We start from the raw sequence: 17,152 nt of genomic DNA, 5'->3' as shown, positions 1-17,152 counted from the left end.
GATGAAGGCTAGTTCATATGAAAGCTGAATTCTTTTTTTTTTAAAAAAAGAATGTTATTAACCCAAATGGCTATGAAAATGGGCTTGAAAATGTACTGACTATTGCCTGGCAAAGAAGGCTCAGAAGTTGGGGACCGGATGAGGGAAGGAAAAAAGGATGGAGGCTTCACATTGCCCTACATTCCTGTTCCACAGGCTAGTGGAAGCAGTATAATAAATTACTCAAAACCATATAGACTCACTTTTCCCTTTACTTTCCTCGCAAATATTATGTGGATTGTAAAGTTGGCACAGAATTCAGATCACTATTTGTGCACTAATTTTGATGGTTTTAGTGCAGGGTATGGAGAGTCTGGGATGTGGGTGGCGCTGTGGGTTAAACCGCAGAACCTAGGACTTGCCGATGAGATGGTCGGCGGTTCGAATCCCCGTGATGGAGTGAGCTCCTGTTGCTCGGCCCCTGCTCCTGCCAACCTAGCAGTTCAAAAGCACGTCAAAGTGCAAGTAGATAAATAGGTACCGCTCTGGCGGGAAGGTAAACGGCGTTTCCGTGCGCTGCTTAGTCATACTGGCCACATGACCCGGAAGCTGTACGCCGGCTCCCTCGGCCTATAGAGCGAGATGAGCGCCGCAACCCCAGAGTCGGCCATGACTAGACCTAATGGTCAGGGGTCCCTTTACCTTTACCTATGGAGAGTCCAGTGTTAAAGTCACATTAAAAAACAGAAGGAAACGAAGGAAGGTGGGACGGTGGCGTCTAAGCCTAAACTGCCAACGTGTGTATCAAATCTTCCTTCCTTGCTCTCCTCAAAACTCTTCTGTGAGGCACAGGAGCTTTCTGGTGAGATGCTGGGAGCCTGAGCACACACAAGCATCTTTCAGCGTGAGACATCTTCCACCTGCAATGTTGAAGAAGGCTGAGGGGTCTAAGCAGATGGGATTTCCCCTACAACAGAAGACGAGACAGTTTCATACATCAAAATAAGCATGGCATGGCTTCAGCGCTCCTCTCAAGTTGTACAGCAAAATCAGGTTGATTTCTAAGCAGCCGCCAGTGAGCCAAAACTGAGTCCTGTCATGTCATTAAAGGCTCCCGGCCTGGAACAGAACATCCGGGAGCCTTTGCTGCCTCTGCCGCACACAGAACATTTCCTTATTAAATCTCTGGTATCTCTGAAGAGAGTCATCTCTTCAACAGCTTGTTATCAGGAACAGAAGAGAAGAGAAATCCCCAAGGATGTAGAGACAGTTTGGTAACAGACTCTGGCAGATTCCAGGCTGTACTGTTAGAATTTCCTTCATTCACGTTTAGGGCAAAACCCCAACAAGGTTGTCTGAAACCATGTTTCTCAAGAAAACTCTCTGGTCTGATGAGGAACAAAGTGAGTGAGTTTGCATGTCATGCTATGACATGGCTTCGCACAAATGTGTGAGCGTGAAGGCTTCCAAAAGAGAAGATTGTGGCCACTTGGCTTCTGTGGTCCTGCTGCTGTGAGCTAAACCATGGTTTGGGCTTAGTGTGTTGTCTGAACACGATATGTCTCCTCCAGACAAACCACAAGCTGAAAGCCATAGACCAAATCTTGGCTATGGCTCATCTAGACTCTCAAGCAAGGCAAACCATGAGCCCAGGTTCGGATGACACACTGAGCCAAACTCACAACAGCATAGTAGCAGCAGGACTGGAGGAATAAAATGGCCAGTCTCCTTGTTGAGTGTCTATTGTTTGGGCTTAGCGTTACTTGTGAACTGGGTAAATGATACAACTTGGAAGTAGGATATAACCTGGAAGATGGCTATGCCAAATGTCCTTGTGGATGTTCATTTAGGAATGCACAACAAATATAGCCCCAAATGCACATCTGAATATGTGCACTGACACTGATACAGTATTTTAGTCCTCTAGTAAAAGCAGGTACTTTTGAAGTACAATATCCAGAAAGGCACGTGTCTTTATTTTTAATTACCTACTGATGAAGAACCAAGTCACAAAATGCAAAAGGGTAAGTATTTATAAAGGGGTGTGGGTGGCGCTGTGGGTTAAACCACAGAGCCCAGGACTTGCTGATCAGAAGGTCGGCGGTTCAAATTCCCACGACGGGGTGAGCTCCCGTTGCTCAGTCCCAGCTCTTGCCCACCTAGCAGTTCAAAAGCACATCAAAGTGCAAGTAGATAAATAGGTACCGCTCTAGCGGGAAGGTAAACGGCATTTCTGTGCACTGCTCTGGTTCGCCAGAAGCGGCTTAGTCATGCTGGCCACATGACCCAGAAGCTGTACGCCGGCTCCCTCGGCCAATAAAGCAAGATGAGCACCGCAACCCCAGAGTCGGTCACGACTGCACCTAATGGTTAGGGGTCCCTTTACATTTAAGTATTTATAATCCAATGAGATATAGACAGCCTAAGATTTGATGTGCAAAAGGCAGACTTTTAGAAGGCTATAACTATGCATTCAAAAGATAGGGCGACTTCAGAATGTTCTGAGCATATAGATGATAGCTAACTCAAACACAATTTTCAAGATAAAACACACACAAAAACCACCACCACCCTTTACAGAAATATTTCAAACTTACATTATTAAGACATTGGCTTCAGTGTCCCTTATGGTAATGGCTGAAAAATGAAGTACTGTATAGTGATAAAGAATAGCAGTTAATTTCCATGAAATGGGGGCTTAGGACTACAGTGTAAAAGTTATTTTTGTAAGCGACCTTCATTCTGAAGTGGTCTGCCCATAGAATCATAGAATTGTAGACTTGGAAGGAAACCCAGGGGTCATCTAGCCCAGGCACAAGATTTCATGTAGCTAACTAAGCCAAAATGCTATCCCTTAGTTGTGTCTGACTTTTTTTGCTGAAACGTGACTGTAGGTTTTAGAAAAATTTACAGACATCGTAATAGGCATCCCAAAATATTGACAAGCTTTCTTTCACCAATGGGTTTGGATGACGCCTCATGCCTGCAGTGATGTGGTATATAATATCATAATTAAAGGTAAAGGTAAAGGGACCCCTGACCATTAGGTCCAGTCATGACCGATTCTGGGGTTGCGGCACTCATCTCGCTTTACTGGCTGGGGGAGCCGGCGTACAGCTTCCAGATCATGTGGCCAGCAGGACTAAGCCGCTTCTGGCGAACCAGAGCAGCACATGGAAACGCCGTTTACCTTCCCGCTGGAGCGGTACCTATTTATCTACTTGCACTTTGACGTGCTTTCGAACTGTTAGGTTGGCAGTAGCAGGGACCGAGCAACGGGAGCTCACCCCGTCGCGGGGATTCGAACCGCCGACCTTCTGATCTGCAAGTCCTAGGCTCTGTGGTTTAACCCACAGTGCCACCCATGTCCCTCTAATATCTTAATTGGTAACCCCCAAATAATGCCGCCACTGGTAGTACCTGAGGCCCATGCAAACTTGTGTTTTCCTGAATAAGGAAGCAGATACTTTGTGATATTTCTCATCTAGATCTACACACACCCTTGAAGGTGGAACAGAATTTAAGCTTACTATACAAATAAATGAATGAATGAAAAATAAGTATATAGGAGAACAGGGAAAGGAACTGCTCCATATATATTTTTGGACACAAGCACAAGGTCAGTCATTTGACCATGGTGACCAGTTTGTGAATCTCATCCTAAATTGGAAAACTCAACTGACTTCACAAGGCCACCATGCCTGTAAGCAGCTATGTGAGTTGGCCCTAGTAGGGTATCAGCCCAAAGCCAAGCATTCTTCCAGGAATATCAGATGTTTGGGAACACTCTCTGAAGCAGAATGCGGAGCTAACATAAATTCTTGGCTGTACAAACTACTTTCTGCGGATTGCTACAAGGACAGAAAGGCTTAGCGAGCAAAAGCACATTTAAAGAGGAATACCTCAGAGACATCCCTTCAATTAAAAAGCGGAAGGTTAAAAATATGGGCCTGCAAGGATTTCCTTGCCCTAGAAAACGAGGTTTCTTGTGGGGCTCCTTTCCCTCTCCCTGTTTAACACCTCAAGTGATGAAATGATAGAAGAAGGCAAATTCCTATGGTATTTTTTTCCCCTTTCCTGTTTCTTATAAGCTGGGGTGGGGATGGTTGCTTTTATTTGAAATAGGTTTAAAGAGAGCAAAAGAGCTGCTGTGAAAGAGTGTCCAGCACATCAGTAATATACCTCAGGGTTAAGGGGAAAGAAGATAGTTTCTCTCAATAAAAAATGTCACTTAGGGAATGTAGGGAGGGGGGTGAGTTTCACAAGAAGGTGAGAGGTTGAGGAGGAAGCTATCAAAACAAGAGGAAATTAGAGGGACTTCAAGGACCTGAAAAAATGCCTTGTTTCTAGGAAAGGAAATTGTGCCTTTTATTGCACTGTACTGTTTGTGGAGATTTTAGTTGTCTGTTCAGACCAAATCGAAAGAGGTGGAATACCTTCTCCTGGAATAAATAGAGGCTTTGTTAAAGAAAGGAATACACTTCTAAAGCCCGATTCTCATTTCACTTAACAGAATTGTGCATACTTCAGACAGTAGGGATGCGGGTGATGCTGTGGTCTAAACCACTGAGCCTCTTGGGCCTGCTGATCGGAAGGTCAACAGTTCAAATCCCCTCGACATAGTGAGCTCCCATTGCTCTGTCCCAGCTCCTGCCAACCTAGCAGTTTGAAAGCACACCAGTGCAAGTAGATAAATAGGTACCACTGCGGCAGGAAGGTAAACGGTGTTTCCATGTGCTCTGGCTTCCGTCATGGTGTCCCGTTGTGCCAGAAATTGTTTAGTCATGCTGGCCACATGACCCGGAAAGCTGTCTGTGGACAAATGGCGGCTCCCTTGGCCTGAAAAGCGAGATGAGCGCCACACTCCTTAGTTGCCTTTGACTGGACTTAACCATTTGGGGGTACATTACCTTTACCTTTTTACCTGTACTTAAGAAAGTAGATGGTTATAATTAGGGACCTGTGAAAACATCCAATGGCATTTCTGAAGCTCTTTTGGCATCCTTCAACATTTTGCCGATGTCTTACCCAAGAAGAAACTGAGTACCACCACCAAAAAGGCCCTCTCTTTAGCATCTGCCAAATGACCCTGCCATAAGGTCATTTGAGAAAGGCTTTTCTTTTTCTTAGTAGCTGCCCTATGTATATGGAACTCCTTTGTGCTGGAGAGATTCACCAAGTGCAAAAATAAAAATTGGTCAATGAAAACAAATTGCCCAGAGCTCTTGTGGAATCTTCATGTTGGTATTTGTTAAAGTATGGATGCACCTCCATTAATCACTGCATACTCACCAGGGCTTTTCCCCCCAAGGGGAACTTGCCAGAACTCAGTACTGGCACCTCTCAGGTGGGTGCCATAGCCATTCTAAGAGAACAAGGGAGATGATGAGTTTCAGCACCTCTTTTTCTAGAAAAATAGCACTGATACGGACCCAATTAAATCAGTGGGACTTCAAAGTAGATGCATTTAGGATCGGGCAACAAGGAATTATCTGGCAAACCTTAACATCCCTTTCAGTATTCTGAAGCAAAGGTTTCACAGAATGATAAAATTAATGTGGGGTGCTTCTGCGAAGATCTAATTTGTGCCATTTTATGAGAAGTGAACAGAACTTCCATAGCGAGTTGACGTGAAAACCTAGCCATGAAGTTACATGTTTACGCTGCTTGTTCTGTTTTGGTGTAGTGCAGAAATTGAAAGCTCACATTTTAAAGAATTCAGCGGAATAACCAGCATAGATGCATCTGCTAAAATTAGCTATCTTATGCAAATTATTTTCAAATTCAATAGTAACTCTTGTAGGGAAAATGGTTCTGTCCCTCTCCCTTGTTTGCTTCCCCTCATTCCCCTTAAAAATAAACATAAGCACAAAATGTAAAGCAAAATAACACCCACAACAAAACAAAACCAGAGTGAAACCAGCAACAGAGAACGACATCAGTACAAAAATCTGAAAATCACCAAAAAGATTTTCAGACTGAAAAATCCTGGAAAATGAAAGGTCTTTGCCTGACAGCAAAAAGACCAAGAAAATAGGCATTGGGTATTCATTGCTAGCGACGCGGGTGGCGCTGTGGGTAAAACCTCAGCGCCTAGGACTTGCTGATCGCATGGTCGGCGGTTCGAATCCCCGCGGTGGGGTGCGCTCCCATCGTTCGGTCCCAGTGCCTGCCAACCTAGCAGTTCGAAAGCACCCCCGGGTGCAAGTAGATAAATAGGGACCGCTTACCAGCGGGAAGGTAAACGGCATTCCGTGTGCTGCGCTGGCTCGCCAGATGCAGCTTGTCACGCTGGCCACGTGACCGGGAAGTGTCTCTGGACAGCGCTGGCTCCCGGCCTCTAGAGTGAGATGGGCGCACAACCCTAGAGTCTGGCAAGACTGGCCCATACGGGCAGGGGTACCTTTACCTTTTTATTCATTGCTACTGCTTAGAGGGAAGTGAGGGGCAGACGGGGCTCATCAACTTAGGAAGGTAGCCCATCTATGAGAAGGAAAACTCTTGACCAGTGGCGTAGCGTGGGGGGTGCAGGGGGGCTGGCCGCACCGGCCGCAACATCTGGGGGGGCGCGCTCGCCGCCTCCGGAGTCGCCAAAGAGCCTTGGGTGCAGGCTGTAGCAGAGCCCCATGTCTCGCGGAACCGACGAGCTGTGCGCGCGTCCGGGCTGAAGGCGTCCGGCAGGCAGCGGCTCTCAGTGCTCGTCAGGGCCATGGAGGGCGCGCCAGGCAGCCCCTCCTCACAGCCCCGCCGCTGCCGCTGCTGCAGCTGCTGGGCTATGTTGCATTTTCCTTGCCTCTCTGCCCTCCTCCTCCTCCCGGCAAGCGGCGTCGTTTGGGTGGCAGCGCCAGCGGCAACTCGCCTCAGATCACCTGACACAGACCCGCCACCGTGGTTACCTTACCGTAAATACCCTAGCCCAGGCAGCAGCAAGAAGAAGCTGGCAGCGGCGGCAGGTTAGGGGCGCAAATTACTTGCCTTGCCCCCGGTTAGGGGGTGCAAATTACTTGCCTTGCCCCAGGTGCTGACAACCCACGCTACGCCGCTGCTCTTGACCCTAAACCTCCACTGCCTTGTGGGACATCTTTGGGGAAAGAAAGGGCTAATCAGTAAATCCTTCACATATCTGGAGTTGAGTCCGAACGATGGTTGCTCTCCTTTCTTTTGGACCACATCAGAGAGGCTGATAGCGTTGTTTTGCCTGGGCAGCCCAGGACCTTCAGACACACTGCCCAGGCTTGTGCCAAGGGGAGGTAACTTTGGCGCTAACACAACGGTTTGACTTCACCCCTAGATGCACACTCCGTTGTCTCTCAAGACAGACGGACGCCAAAAGTGAGAAAAGATGGCAAGGTCAGGGCTGTGTGAACGCATGTGTGGGAATGCTGGATTGGGTCCACCAGTACATCTGCACAGCCCCAACCTCCCCACTCCTAATAATCAGCAGGAATACTGTATTCCGGAAGCTTTTTCTGCTGCTCTGCTCCACGGGTCAAGCTGCTCATGTTAACAAAGCAGTTGGGCCTGGAACTATACTAGACGTCCGTGCAGGTGACAAGGTGCTAGCACAGTAAGATCAGCAGCTGAGGATGCATTTGATCTTCAGCTCAGCCAGCTGATTCCAGGCTCAGCGGGTGCCAAGTCTCCTACCCTGGCTGAGCCAAATATATGGGAGTGCTGGTGTGGAGGACTCCCTGGTCCTGAATAGGGTAACTGTGCCCCTGAAGGACCAGGTGCGCAGCCTGGGAGTCATTTTGGACTCACAGCTGTCCATGGAGGCGCAGGTCAATTCTGTATTCAGGGCAGCTGTCTACCAACTCCACCTGGTACGCAGGCTAAGACCCTACCTGCCCGCGAACTGTCTCATCAGGGTGGTGCATGCTCTAGTTATCTCCCGCTTGGACTACTGCAATGCGCTCTACGTGGGGCTACCTTTGAAGTTGACTCGGAAACTACAACTAATCCAGAATGTGGCAGCTAGACTGGTGACTGGGGGCGGCTGCTGAGACCACATAACACCGGTCTTGAAAGACCTACATTGGCTCCCAGTACGTTTCCGAGCACAATTCAAAGTGCTGGTGTTGACCTTTAAAGCCCTAAACGGCCTCGGCCCAGTATACCTGAAGGAGCGTCTCCACCCCCATCGTTCTGCCCGGACGCTGAGGTCCAGTGCCGAGGGCCTTCTGGCGGTTCCCTCATTGCAAGAAGCAAAGCTACAGGGAACCAGGCAGAGGGCCTTCTTGGTAGTGGCGCCCACCATGTGGAATGCCCTCCCATCAGATGTCAAAGCGATAAACAACTACCTGACATTCAGAAGACATCTTAAGGCTCTTAAGGTTCAGGGAAGTTTTTAATGTGTGATATTTTAGTGTATTTTTTGTTTCTATGGAAGCCGCCCAGAGTGGCTGGGGAAACCCAGCCAGATGGGCGGGGTACAAATAATAAATTATTATTATTATTATTATTATTATTATTATTATTATTATTATTACCTGTCCACTCTGGCTGAGCAAACACTGGCTCAGCAAAGGCTAGTGTAAATCCCCCAGGGGTGTTCAGCACCCTAATTTCATCCCCCCAAAGATTTCATCCTTTCTGCTGTTGCCTGGCCATTGTGCATCTTCCACAGTGCATCTAGCATCATCTTGGGCCATGGATGGTGGAGGAAAGAATGGTTGTCAACACGTGCGTTAAAATAAAGATGCTGGGGCATATTTGGAGGGGGGGAATGCATTCACAACATTTCTAGGTAAAATCAGAACGAGATAAATCTCTGTTTCTCCTAAAAATGTCTTGAGAAATTTTTGCTCAGCTCTGGAATGGGCTGAAAAAGGTAGGGGAGATTTTTCAAAACATCCAACTAAAATTCTAGACTGTGTGCCCCCATTATTCTAGATCAGAAAACAGTATTCCAAGCCAATCTGTTTGTATGCAAACCCTACTTTGACCAGGAGGTTATGTCTTGTTTATTTAATAAGATATAGTTTTTAGACAGCATGTCTTAATAAATGCAGACATCTGCTCTTCCTTCCTTCCTTCCCATTGCTGTAGGGACAACTCAATATTACTCTTTCCTTGCTTGTTGACATTCAAAATGATCCTATCCCAAGTCATGAAATGCCTGCTTAATTGAACTTCTTTTCCACCAAATATCCCAGCACTTCGCCAGATATCCGGTGCTCTCCAGATATTTGGGACTACAACTCCCACCCACAGCCTCAACCAGCCCTGCTCCCATTCTTGCAACCTCACTGTGGTTCACCCTCCCCTGCCCCATCTAAACTGAGAAGCTTAAACCCTCCGCTGGGTGCAGCAAAGACAGCATGCAGCTATTACAACTAGGATGTGCAATTTTCCTTCTCTGCATGGCTGCTGTTTACTGTATAATATACACAGGAAAGGGCAGGGTTACTGTTACAAAACACTGTACACTAAGTGGCATCTACAGCAAGTGACAGCCCCTCTGTCCCATCCTCAGAAAAGGCAGCGGGGATGAGGAAACCCACACATCTGGATTCTGACCAGCCCTGGCTGGAGAGTTGAGCTCCTGCCAAGCCTTAAAAATGGACAGAAAGGAGCGCATACTTGTCCGTTTGCCACTCAACAAAATCACATTGCAAGCAGCAAATCCTTAGCTCTGACATTTCTTCCAAGTTGAAACTACCTTTACCACCACTCTGAAAAGCTTGGGGAAGATGTGGCCTAAGCGAACCATTTATGGAAAAACTCAGCCTGACATGCTCACTTAAAACTGCTTTGCGCGAAGAACTTGGTAGGCAACAAAATATGCAAGAGGATGTGCTCTGGCATAAGTCCCCGGTGCTTTCAGATACCCGTAAGGGGTTATCTTCACGCAGTGTTGTCACAGATTTTAATCCTCTGCTTTCTTCTCCCTAGTCCAATATCTGGCTCCCCGACTGCCACATGTCACAACAGAACATTTCTGACTTTGTTTTCAGTGGCAGATAGACTTGGAACAGAGGAGGCTATACCCAGGAGTAACTCTGCCACAGGATGCCAGGATGCCACGAACACCCAAACTTTTGCTAGCACTTGCAAGGTCTGCAGACGTTGCGGGGGCCTGATCCTGTGCATGCTTACTCGGAAGCCAGTCCCCATGGAGTTCAACGGGTCTCACTCCCAATTGCGCGTATACAGGACGGCAGGCACTTAAAGCGTGTTTTGTGTGTGTATGCGCGCGCGCGCTTTCAAATCGCCAGTCCATGCACGCATTTTGCAGCAAGTGCAATGAAGCGCCCGGAAACTTTCCCAAACGGCGTTCACAAAACAGCACCAACCCCCGGGATAAATACGCTTTCTTCGATCTCTCTCCCCCCCCCCCCCATTGCATTCTGGCTTCTCTTTTTTTAAAAGAGGGAAAATGGGAAGTAGATCTGAACTTGTGCGCGCTCCCCCTCCCCAGCCAATAGCTCATTGTAAAACCGGGAGATTCCTGCTTTCTCATTTATTCCCGTTCTCTATCGGATTTTTTTTCCGCTTGGCCATGCAAAATATTTTTTTTTAAAAAAATGCTTTCTGGCTGCTGCTACTGCTGCAACGCAAAGACCCTCCGACCACGGGAGCCCCTTTGCAAGCAAAAGCGCCGGAGCCCGAGGTCCGCGCACGGCTTCCCGGGCGCGCTCGCGCTTGCTCTCTCCTGCAAACTCCGCCGCGCACCAGCCGCTCCGGCTCCTTTATATAGCCCTCTAAAAATAGCTCCCCTTACACTTGCCTTATAAGGCGGACGTCGGATCCAGCCCTCGGCCCAATCGCCGCGGCTCTTCCGTGCCCAGCCCCGCCTCCGCCGCCTCGCTCCGGGCCCCCATTGGGCGCCAGTGACTTCATGAGCGGCCCTGGCGGCCCGCCTCCCTCTTGCCTTACATGGTCACGCGCTGCCTTAATGGACAGTTTCCTCTGAAGATCCCACGGCTGCGCGCAGGGAGGAGGGAGGGAGGGAAGGAGAGAGAGGAAAGTATGGGAGCGCGCCTGGCTCCAGGAGCGCGCGCGCGCGCGCGCAAGGCGGAAAATGCAACCTCCCCAAAATAAAGAGCAAAGATTGCATTCAGCAGCGAGCAGCAATGCAGAAATAGATGGCAGTCTCGTGTCAGTGAGTTTGCATCCCCACCCCACCCCCTTCCCCGCCGGTGCAAGCGCTGGAGTCAGCAACAGAGCCCCGGAAGGCAATTGCTTTTTTACTACAAGTGGAGAAGAAGTGTGTCCCCCTCCTCCTCCTCCTCCTCTCTGGCTGCCTGGCTGACGGCTTGCACTGTACACGTTCGGGAGCATTTATCCCTTCTCTCCCTCTCTCTCTCTCTCTCTCTCTCTCTCTCTCTCTGGGTCGTTGATGGGGCTCCTTCCTCCCCCCGCTTTCCTCCGCTCCTGTTCCTGCTTTGGGTCAGTCCGTGAAAGTGTGACTACAAACAGCATATGCATATATATAGCAAACGAAAGCAAAACAGAGGACAAGGACAGCTGGATTGATTGCTCTTAACGGTCCTTCTTCTCCCCCCCCCTTCTCCGCCTCCTCCTCCTCTTCCCCCTTTCCCTTTTTAATGAACAGAACTAAAAGCCCACCGCAAAATTGCAAACACAAACCTAAAAGGAAAGGGTCGGGGTTTGTTGTTTTCAGCAGAAGCATCAGCAGCATCAGCAGCAGCAACAGCAACATGGATGTTTTGGCTAGTTATAGTATATTCCAGGAACTGCAGCTCGTCCACGACACCGGTTACTTCTCGGCTTTGCCATCCTTGGAAGACAACTGGCAGCAGGTGAACCATTTACGTTACTCCTGTGAAATCTCTTAAATGCAGGCGCTGGTGAATCAGAGCGGCTTTTTGTTTCTCGTTTTCTGTGATCTTGTCGCCCCCCCCCCCCCCGTTTAAAAAATAATCAACACTGTCATAAATGTTATCAATAGCCATGCAGTCCTGTTGAAAGCTGCTTGCATTAAATCCTAGATCAGGGAGCACCTGAGGTCTGGTGTTCTTTTGAGTGTGTTTTTTCATATCACATTGTGGTTCTGTTAATTTTTTCAAAATAAAAAAGTTGCTTCTCCTTTCATTGCTGTTCCCTTTAAAATAAAATGCGGGGGGTGGGGCTGGATTGCTTTCAACCAGTGTTAACAACTAACAGCTGGTGGAAGCTGAATAGATTTCTCAGATTTTTTGCAAGGTAATTGGTGTGTCGGGGCAAGTCAGTTCATTTATTGGAGAGACTTGATTGCAGAAGCCAAGGCGCACACTGCAATAATTTTTTTAAAAAAGAAAATCCTTTGTGTTACTTCGCTTCCGTTAAAAAAGAAAGCTTGTTTTCGCTTAGAACAATGACAGTTCAAGCACACGCAGAAGAGAGTTTAGACAGCAAAGGGGTTTAGAAATACAACCAGAGATGGAAATTGGGTAATGAGGTTAAACCGAACTGATTGACAATACAGTGGAGAGATGGGGAATCCAGAGAAAGATAGCGACTCGGTGTGAAATCTCTGATTAGCCTAAATATGTACAAAGATGGGGAGAGGAAATGACTAGAAGATCGTTTGATGCAGCTGGAAGGGTTTTTTTTTTCATTGGGGCAAAATATTACCTAAAGTCGTGCTGCTATGAGTTGCCCTGCTGGGTTTGGTTACAAGTCTAAGATTATTTAGCCATTGTACAAACTACTGTGTCTTCATTGGGGGGGGGGGGGAGCCTGGCCTGTGTAGTTTAGGATATAGATGTAGCTGAAGAAGCATGTGGCTGCAAATGTAACTTGCATACTGCACTCCCCCCCCCCCCCCCCGACAGCTGTAGGGTGAGTGAGATAATGAGGTGCCGGATTTTATCTTCCACTTGTCCAAATGATATTGATTAGCATGATTCTACAATGTACTTTTAAAGGTGTGTTTTGTGTGTGTTTAAGGAGACTGCACACGTGCTCTAGCTGTCTGCATCTATTGTTGGATATTATTGCTGTGGAATTGTTAACCACTTTGATAGTTGACCGGCATTATTGTAGGGGTTTCTCAGCCTTGAGTTCCTGCTTTCTTTAGGGAAAGGTTTCCTGGCAAAATACAGCGCTGGCAGGCAAGGGGGGGGGGGACAGTTCAGATCTGCTTTATTCTTTTTTTTTTCTTTTTTTAAAATATATTTTATTAAGGGTTTTCTTGTTTTACAGTGTAAGTATAATGCCTCGTATTTCCCCCCCCCCCCGTGTAACATTTTTACAAATCCATTTCATTTGTTGAGGCATTTTAAAGGAAGAGCAGCCTTTTGTTTGCCTGCTTGCTAGGCATAGTCACTGATGAGTCACATCTGGTTTTCTCCATGTTTCTCCTTTAAGGGACTGATTCAGTTGGAGAGGCGAATAATGCCCCACTTAACAGTTCTTCCAGTTTGCTTCCAACAGCAGTGCCCTTGCTGTTGAATCAGTTGCATATTAATAACAGTCTAGACAGTTCAATGCGAGATAATCTGTTGACATAGCCAGCATGCCTCAGGCAGATACTGTATGCTACACTTTGTGAGGTTGTCCTAGCGCACTGAAAGGAAGCTGACTCTTTTCTGCCACACGACTGCCAAATGCTACATTTAAAGGAGCATGGCATGTTCTTTGTATTTTAAGAACTCAGGTGTTTGACCTACATCCTTTAGTCCATCTTTGTTTTATAATCACACGAACCTTTCAATCAAACCAATTTTTGTTTCTTACACGAGCTCATCGCGCTGTATAGTATTCTTTTGAGTTTTCCAAGTGCCCCATGTACATTATCTCATTAAACGTCACGGAAAGAAAAAGAAAAAAGAACCCGGGAGGCAGGGCCAGTCCACAATATGGTATGTCTTGGGAGGGAGGCAAGTTAGAGAATAGTGGCTCCTCTAAAGCCTCAGTAAAGCTGAAATGAGATTCGAATTCAGGACACCGCATTTCATGCCATTGAACATGTAGTCCCAGGCACGTCTACTTAGAAGTAAGTTGCATTGAATTCAGGGAGGTGTTCTCCCAGGTAAGTGGGTACTGGATTGCAGCCAAAGGCACTAAAAATAAAAAAATAGGATGGGTACAGGGTAAATGGAACGGTGATTCAGCTGCACAGAAATAATTTGTAGACATTGGTGCCATGGTGGCAGGATTTGGGGGGTGGGGTGGCAGATGTCCATTGGCCCATTCAGCAGCCTGGGCAGGGGACACCCCTCCCCAATGCAGCAGGTCAGCCTTCTTGTCACATTTTGTAGTAAGTGAGCATTATCATCTAAAGAAGAGGGAGACATGAGACAAGCATGTCCACAGCCTGAGATCACCAAATGGACCCATTCTTGTCTAGGCACACGCTTTGTTTTCTCACTTTCCCCCCAGGCACCATGATTTCCAGACATATGTCCACAAAAATCACGACAAACAAGTTTCTAAGATTTTTTTAACAGAGCAGGGCTATCGGCCATCAGCGACTCACTGCAAATTATGGACTCTTAGCTAACATCTCTTAGTAGGGGGACTTGTATGAATCTGTTCTTCTGTGTGTTGGTGGGTGGAGAGCTTGAATGTTATTGTTCTGTATAATATCAGTAAAAGATAAACAGTTTGAAAAAGATAATTATAGCTTTGTTTTTAAAGGGAGCGCCGCCATGGAATCCTCATACGCTTATGAAAACTGGGTTTTTTGGGGTTGGAGTGCAGCAAAATTGCCACAGTTGCTTTCAGTTTTACTGAAATTTATTCCAGGACAACCCTTATTCATTTTATATTTCTGTGCTTCTGGCCCACCCTTTCTCCCAGTGGGTTGCCCAGGGCAGCTAACAATGCAGTAGAAAACCCCAACATTCAATAAAACTACCTTGGTGGGAGGTGGCAGAGGGGGGGGAGGAGAGAAGCAGGTGGGGGCGCGTCTCTGATTCCTTTTCCCTTCTTGCTGTCCTCAGCATGGCCAGATCTCAGCAGCGTTTGAGGATGGTCCTCCAGGGATTAGAATCACAGCATTCGTCCTCTACCTCTCTATTCAGAAGTGAGCCCTATGGACTCCAAGGTATATGGGTCTAGGATTGCAGTTCAAGTGATGTTTGCAATTGATTCCAGACATGGATTCCCAAAGCGCAACTCTTTCAAAAAAAATCCCCCACCACCCTTGGTTTGGTCCACTTCTTCCAACTTGGAGTTCCTAAATGGTGGAAGGTTACAGTTCTGTTATTGAAGGGCCGTGGTTTTTTATTCAGCTGTACGAAGCTTCTTGCTAAAATGAAATCTTCAACCTTCAGCAAGTAATAGAACGAGGGAAGACTCTAGTTTGAACCTTAAGGTCTTAAAATCAAAAGAAGAGCATGGATCAGGCCAGATGCCCATCTGATCCAGCATCCAGCTGATAGGCAGTTCTTAGGCAAGCCACAGCTTCTGTCTGCAACATGGACATGGAAACATGAAGTCCAATTACAGAGATGTTGTAAGAGTGTGCATGAAATTGCTTCTAGACTACTCAGGAAAAGCACTGTGTAAATACTAAAGGCACACTCTTGGGAAAGGTGAAGTTGAGAACTTGCTTAAATCTCTCCCACTGAAATCCACAGGACTTCAAAATACTTACATCTGTGTAAGTTGCATTCAATAAAATATGCTTAGAGGTGCAGCTTTTGTGCCCCAGTAGACATTTGGTTGTGATTGACAGCTGTGGAGAACTGTATCTTTCTTCTGTCTCTCTGCTTGCCTGTCTACTGCTTTGCTGCAACTTTGTGAATACAGAACAGAAAAAGTTGCATGTAGTGTAGCTGTCAAGTGTCATAACCTAAAACCCCTATAGTACTGTGTCTGCAGCAATAACCCAAGACAGTTGCTAAATAATTGCTGGCTGTCACCCATCCTCCTCTCTCTCTCTCTCTCACACACACACACACTGCCGTTCCCTGTAGCTGAAGGAAGAGGAAGTTCTTAGGTCGCTGCTTCTGAGAATGTACAGTAGTTGCATGGAAAGTTACAATGAGGCAATTCCTGAATAACTTGTTAAATGTGGAGCAGGCAGACTCCTTTCGGTGGAAGAGAATTGATGTCCATTGCACGCTGGTTTTAAACCAAATTACTTTGGCAGGGGCTGTTGGTGCATACCTGAGAGCAAAAGGTGCGACATAGATTGGACTGATGGCTTTATTTCAGTAGGATTCAGCAGAGCAGAATTCCTTATGGAGCGGAATGAAAAATGTGAATTCTTAGCCCTTGCAGAGTGAGCAAGTTTGGGGGTTTTGTTGTCGGAAGGATCATTTCGGCCATTTCCAAATGCTCAAGGAGCCAGAGTAAGAGATTAGAGTAGCCCCTCTGACTTTGGCTGGGAAGAGCTAAGTTTAAATAGAAGAGCTTTGCTGGTTCAGGTTGAAAGGCCCGTCTAGTCCAGCCTCCTGTTCTTACAGCAGCCTGATCAGAGACCTCTGGGAAGCCCACAATCTAGATTCTAGACCCAAGCCCAATAGTTCTCAAGTCTCTCCTCTTGGTTGCTCTGAGCAGGTCATATTCTATCTCCGCCCACCCACCCCGCCACCTTAGTCTGTCTGTCCTCAGATTAGATTTGTTGAAAAGAGCCAGCATCCTTGTTCGTGCAGATGTTCCCAAGGCAGATTGTCAAAATCTTGTGCAAGACTGAAGCATCTCATTGCAACAGAAACAAGAGTGGGGCAAAGAGCAAATGGCTGTGTTGCACAGGATACTCGGCTCAAATGTTATCTCTTGAATGAAATTAAATATAGACTTCTAAGATCTTGAATGAACCTACGTAATATTTCACGGACAGGAAACAGCTTGTTATCTGCAGCTATCCTGTGGCTGTGTGTTCTGTTGGGTTCTCCACATGCCTCGATCATGCTTTTTAAAATTGGTTGGTGGGTTCAGAAAGTAAGCTTGGGATGTTTATAAAAGAGCGTGTGTGTATGTGTGAACTTTTGGCTGGAGTGTGAGATTGTTGCCTGTGATGTGGAATAATAGGTTGGGTGCAGCTTACAATTTGTTCATTTAAATTCCTTATTTGCTCCAACTCCTGGTCTCAGCGCAGATCTTTAATAGCTCCGGGATGTGGGTGAGACTCATAGCACAACACCGGCAAATTGGTTGCATTGGTTATATCATTGATCTGCTATCTGTTTAATGATCAGCTCATCTCCCACTAGCAAGCCCCTCGACTTTAATTTTAATGACACGTGTGCGTCTTATGTCTACAGACGCTTATCGG

General features: G+C 46.9%; 2 protein-coding genes and 1 long non-coding RNA gene across 4 annotated transcripts in view; 2 read left to right on the top strand and 1 right to left on the bottom strand.

Annotated features, from left to right (window-relative positions):
* PLEKHM3 (pleckstrin homology domain containing M3) overlaps positions 1-17,152 on the top strand; it is a 798,157-nt gene that overhangs the window by 346,288 nt on the left and 434,717 nt on the right. The window lies entirely within an intron of this gene.
* On the bottom strand, positions 51-11,699 carry LOC310833691. Its single transcript, XR_014558884.1, has 2 exons — positions 11,572-11,699; positions 51-946 (listed from the first exon to the last, which is right to left on the bottom strand). It is a non-coding gene; the product is annotated as an uncharacterized lncRNA (long non-coding RNA).
* KLF7 (KLF transcription factor 7) overlaps positions 10,970-17,152 on the top strand; it is an 82,760-nt gene continuing 76,577 nt past the window's right edge. Inside the window, exons 1-2 of the mRNA XM_083714019.1 lie at positions 10,970-11,083; positions 11,537-11,744. Of these exons, the coding sequence (XP_083570145.1) occupies positions 11,067-11,083; positions 11,537-11,744 (225 nt within the window). The 5' untranslated portion in view covers positions 10,970-11,066. The remainder of the gene's footprint in view (positions 11,084-11,536; positions 11,745-17,152) is intronic.

Source organism: Podarcis gaigeae, assembly GCF_964106915.1.
Source record: "Podarcis gaigeae genome assembly, chromosome: 1".
Lineage (NCBI taxonomy): Eukaryota > Metazoa > Chordata > Lepidosauria > Squamata > Lacertidae > Podarcis > Podarcis gaigeae.
The sequence above is the reverse complement of the archived record's forward strand: the minus strand, read 5'-3'. Positions and strand labels throughout refer to the sequence as shown.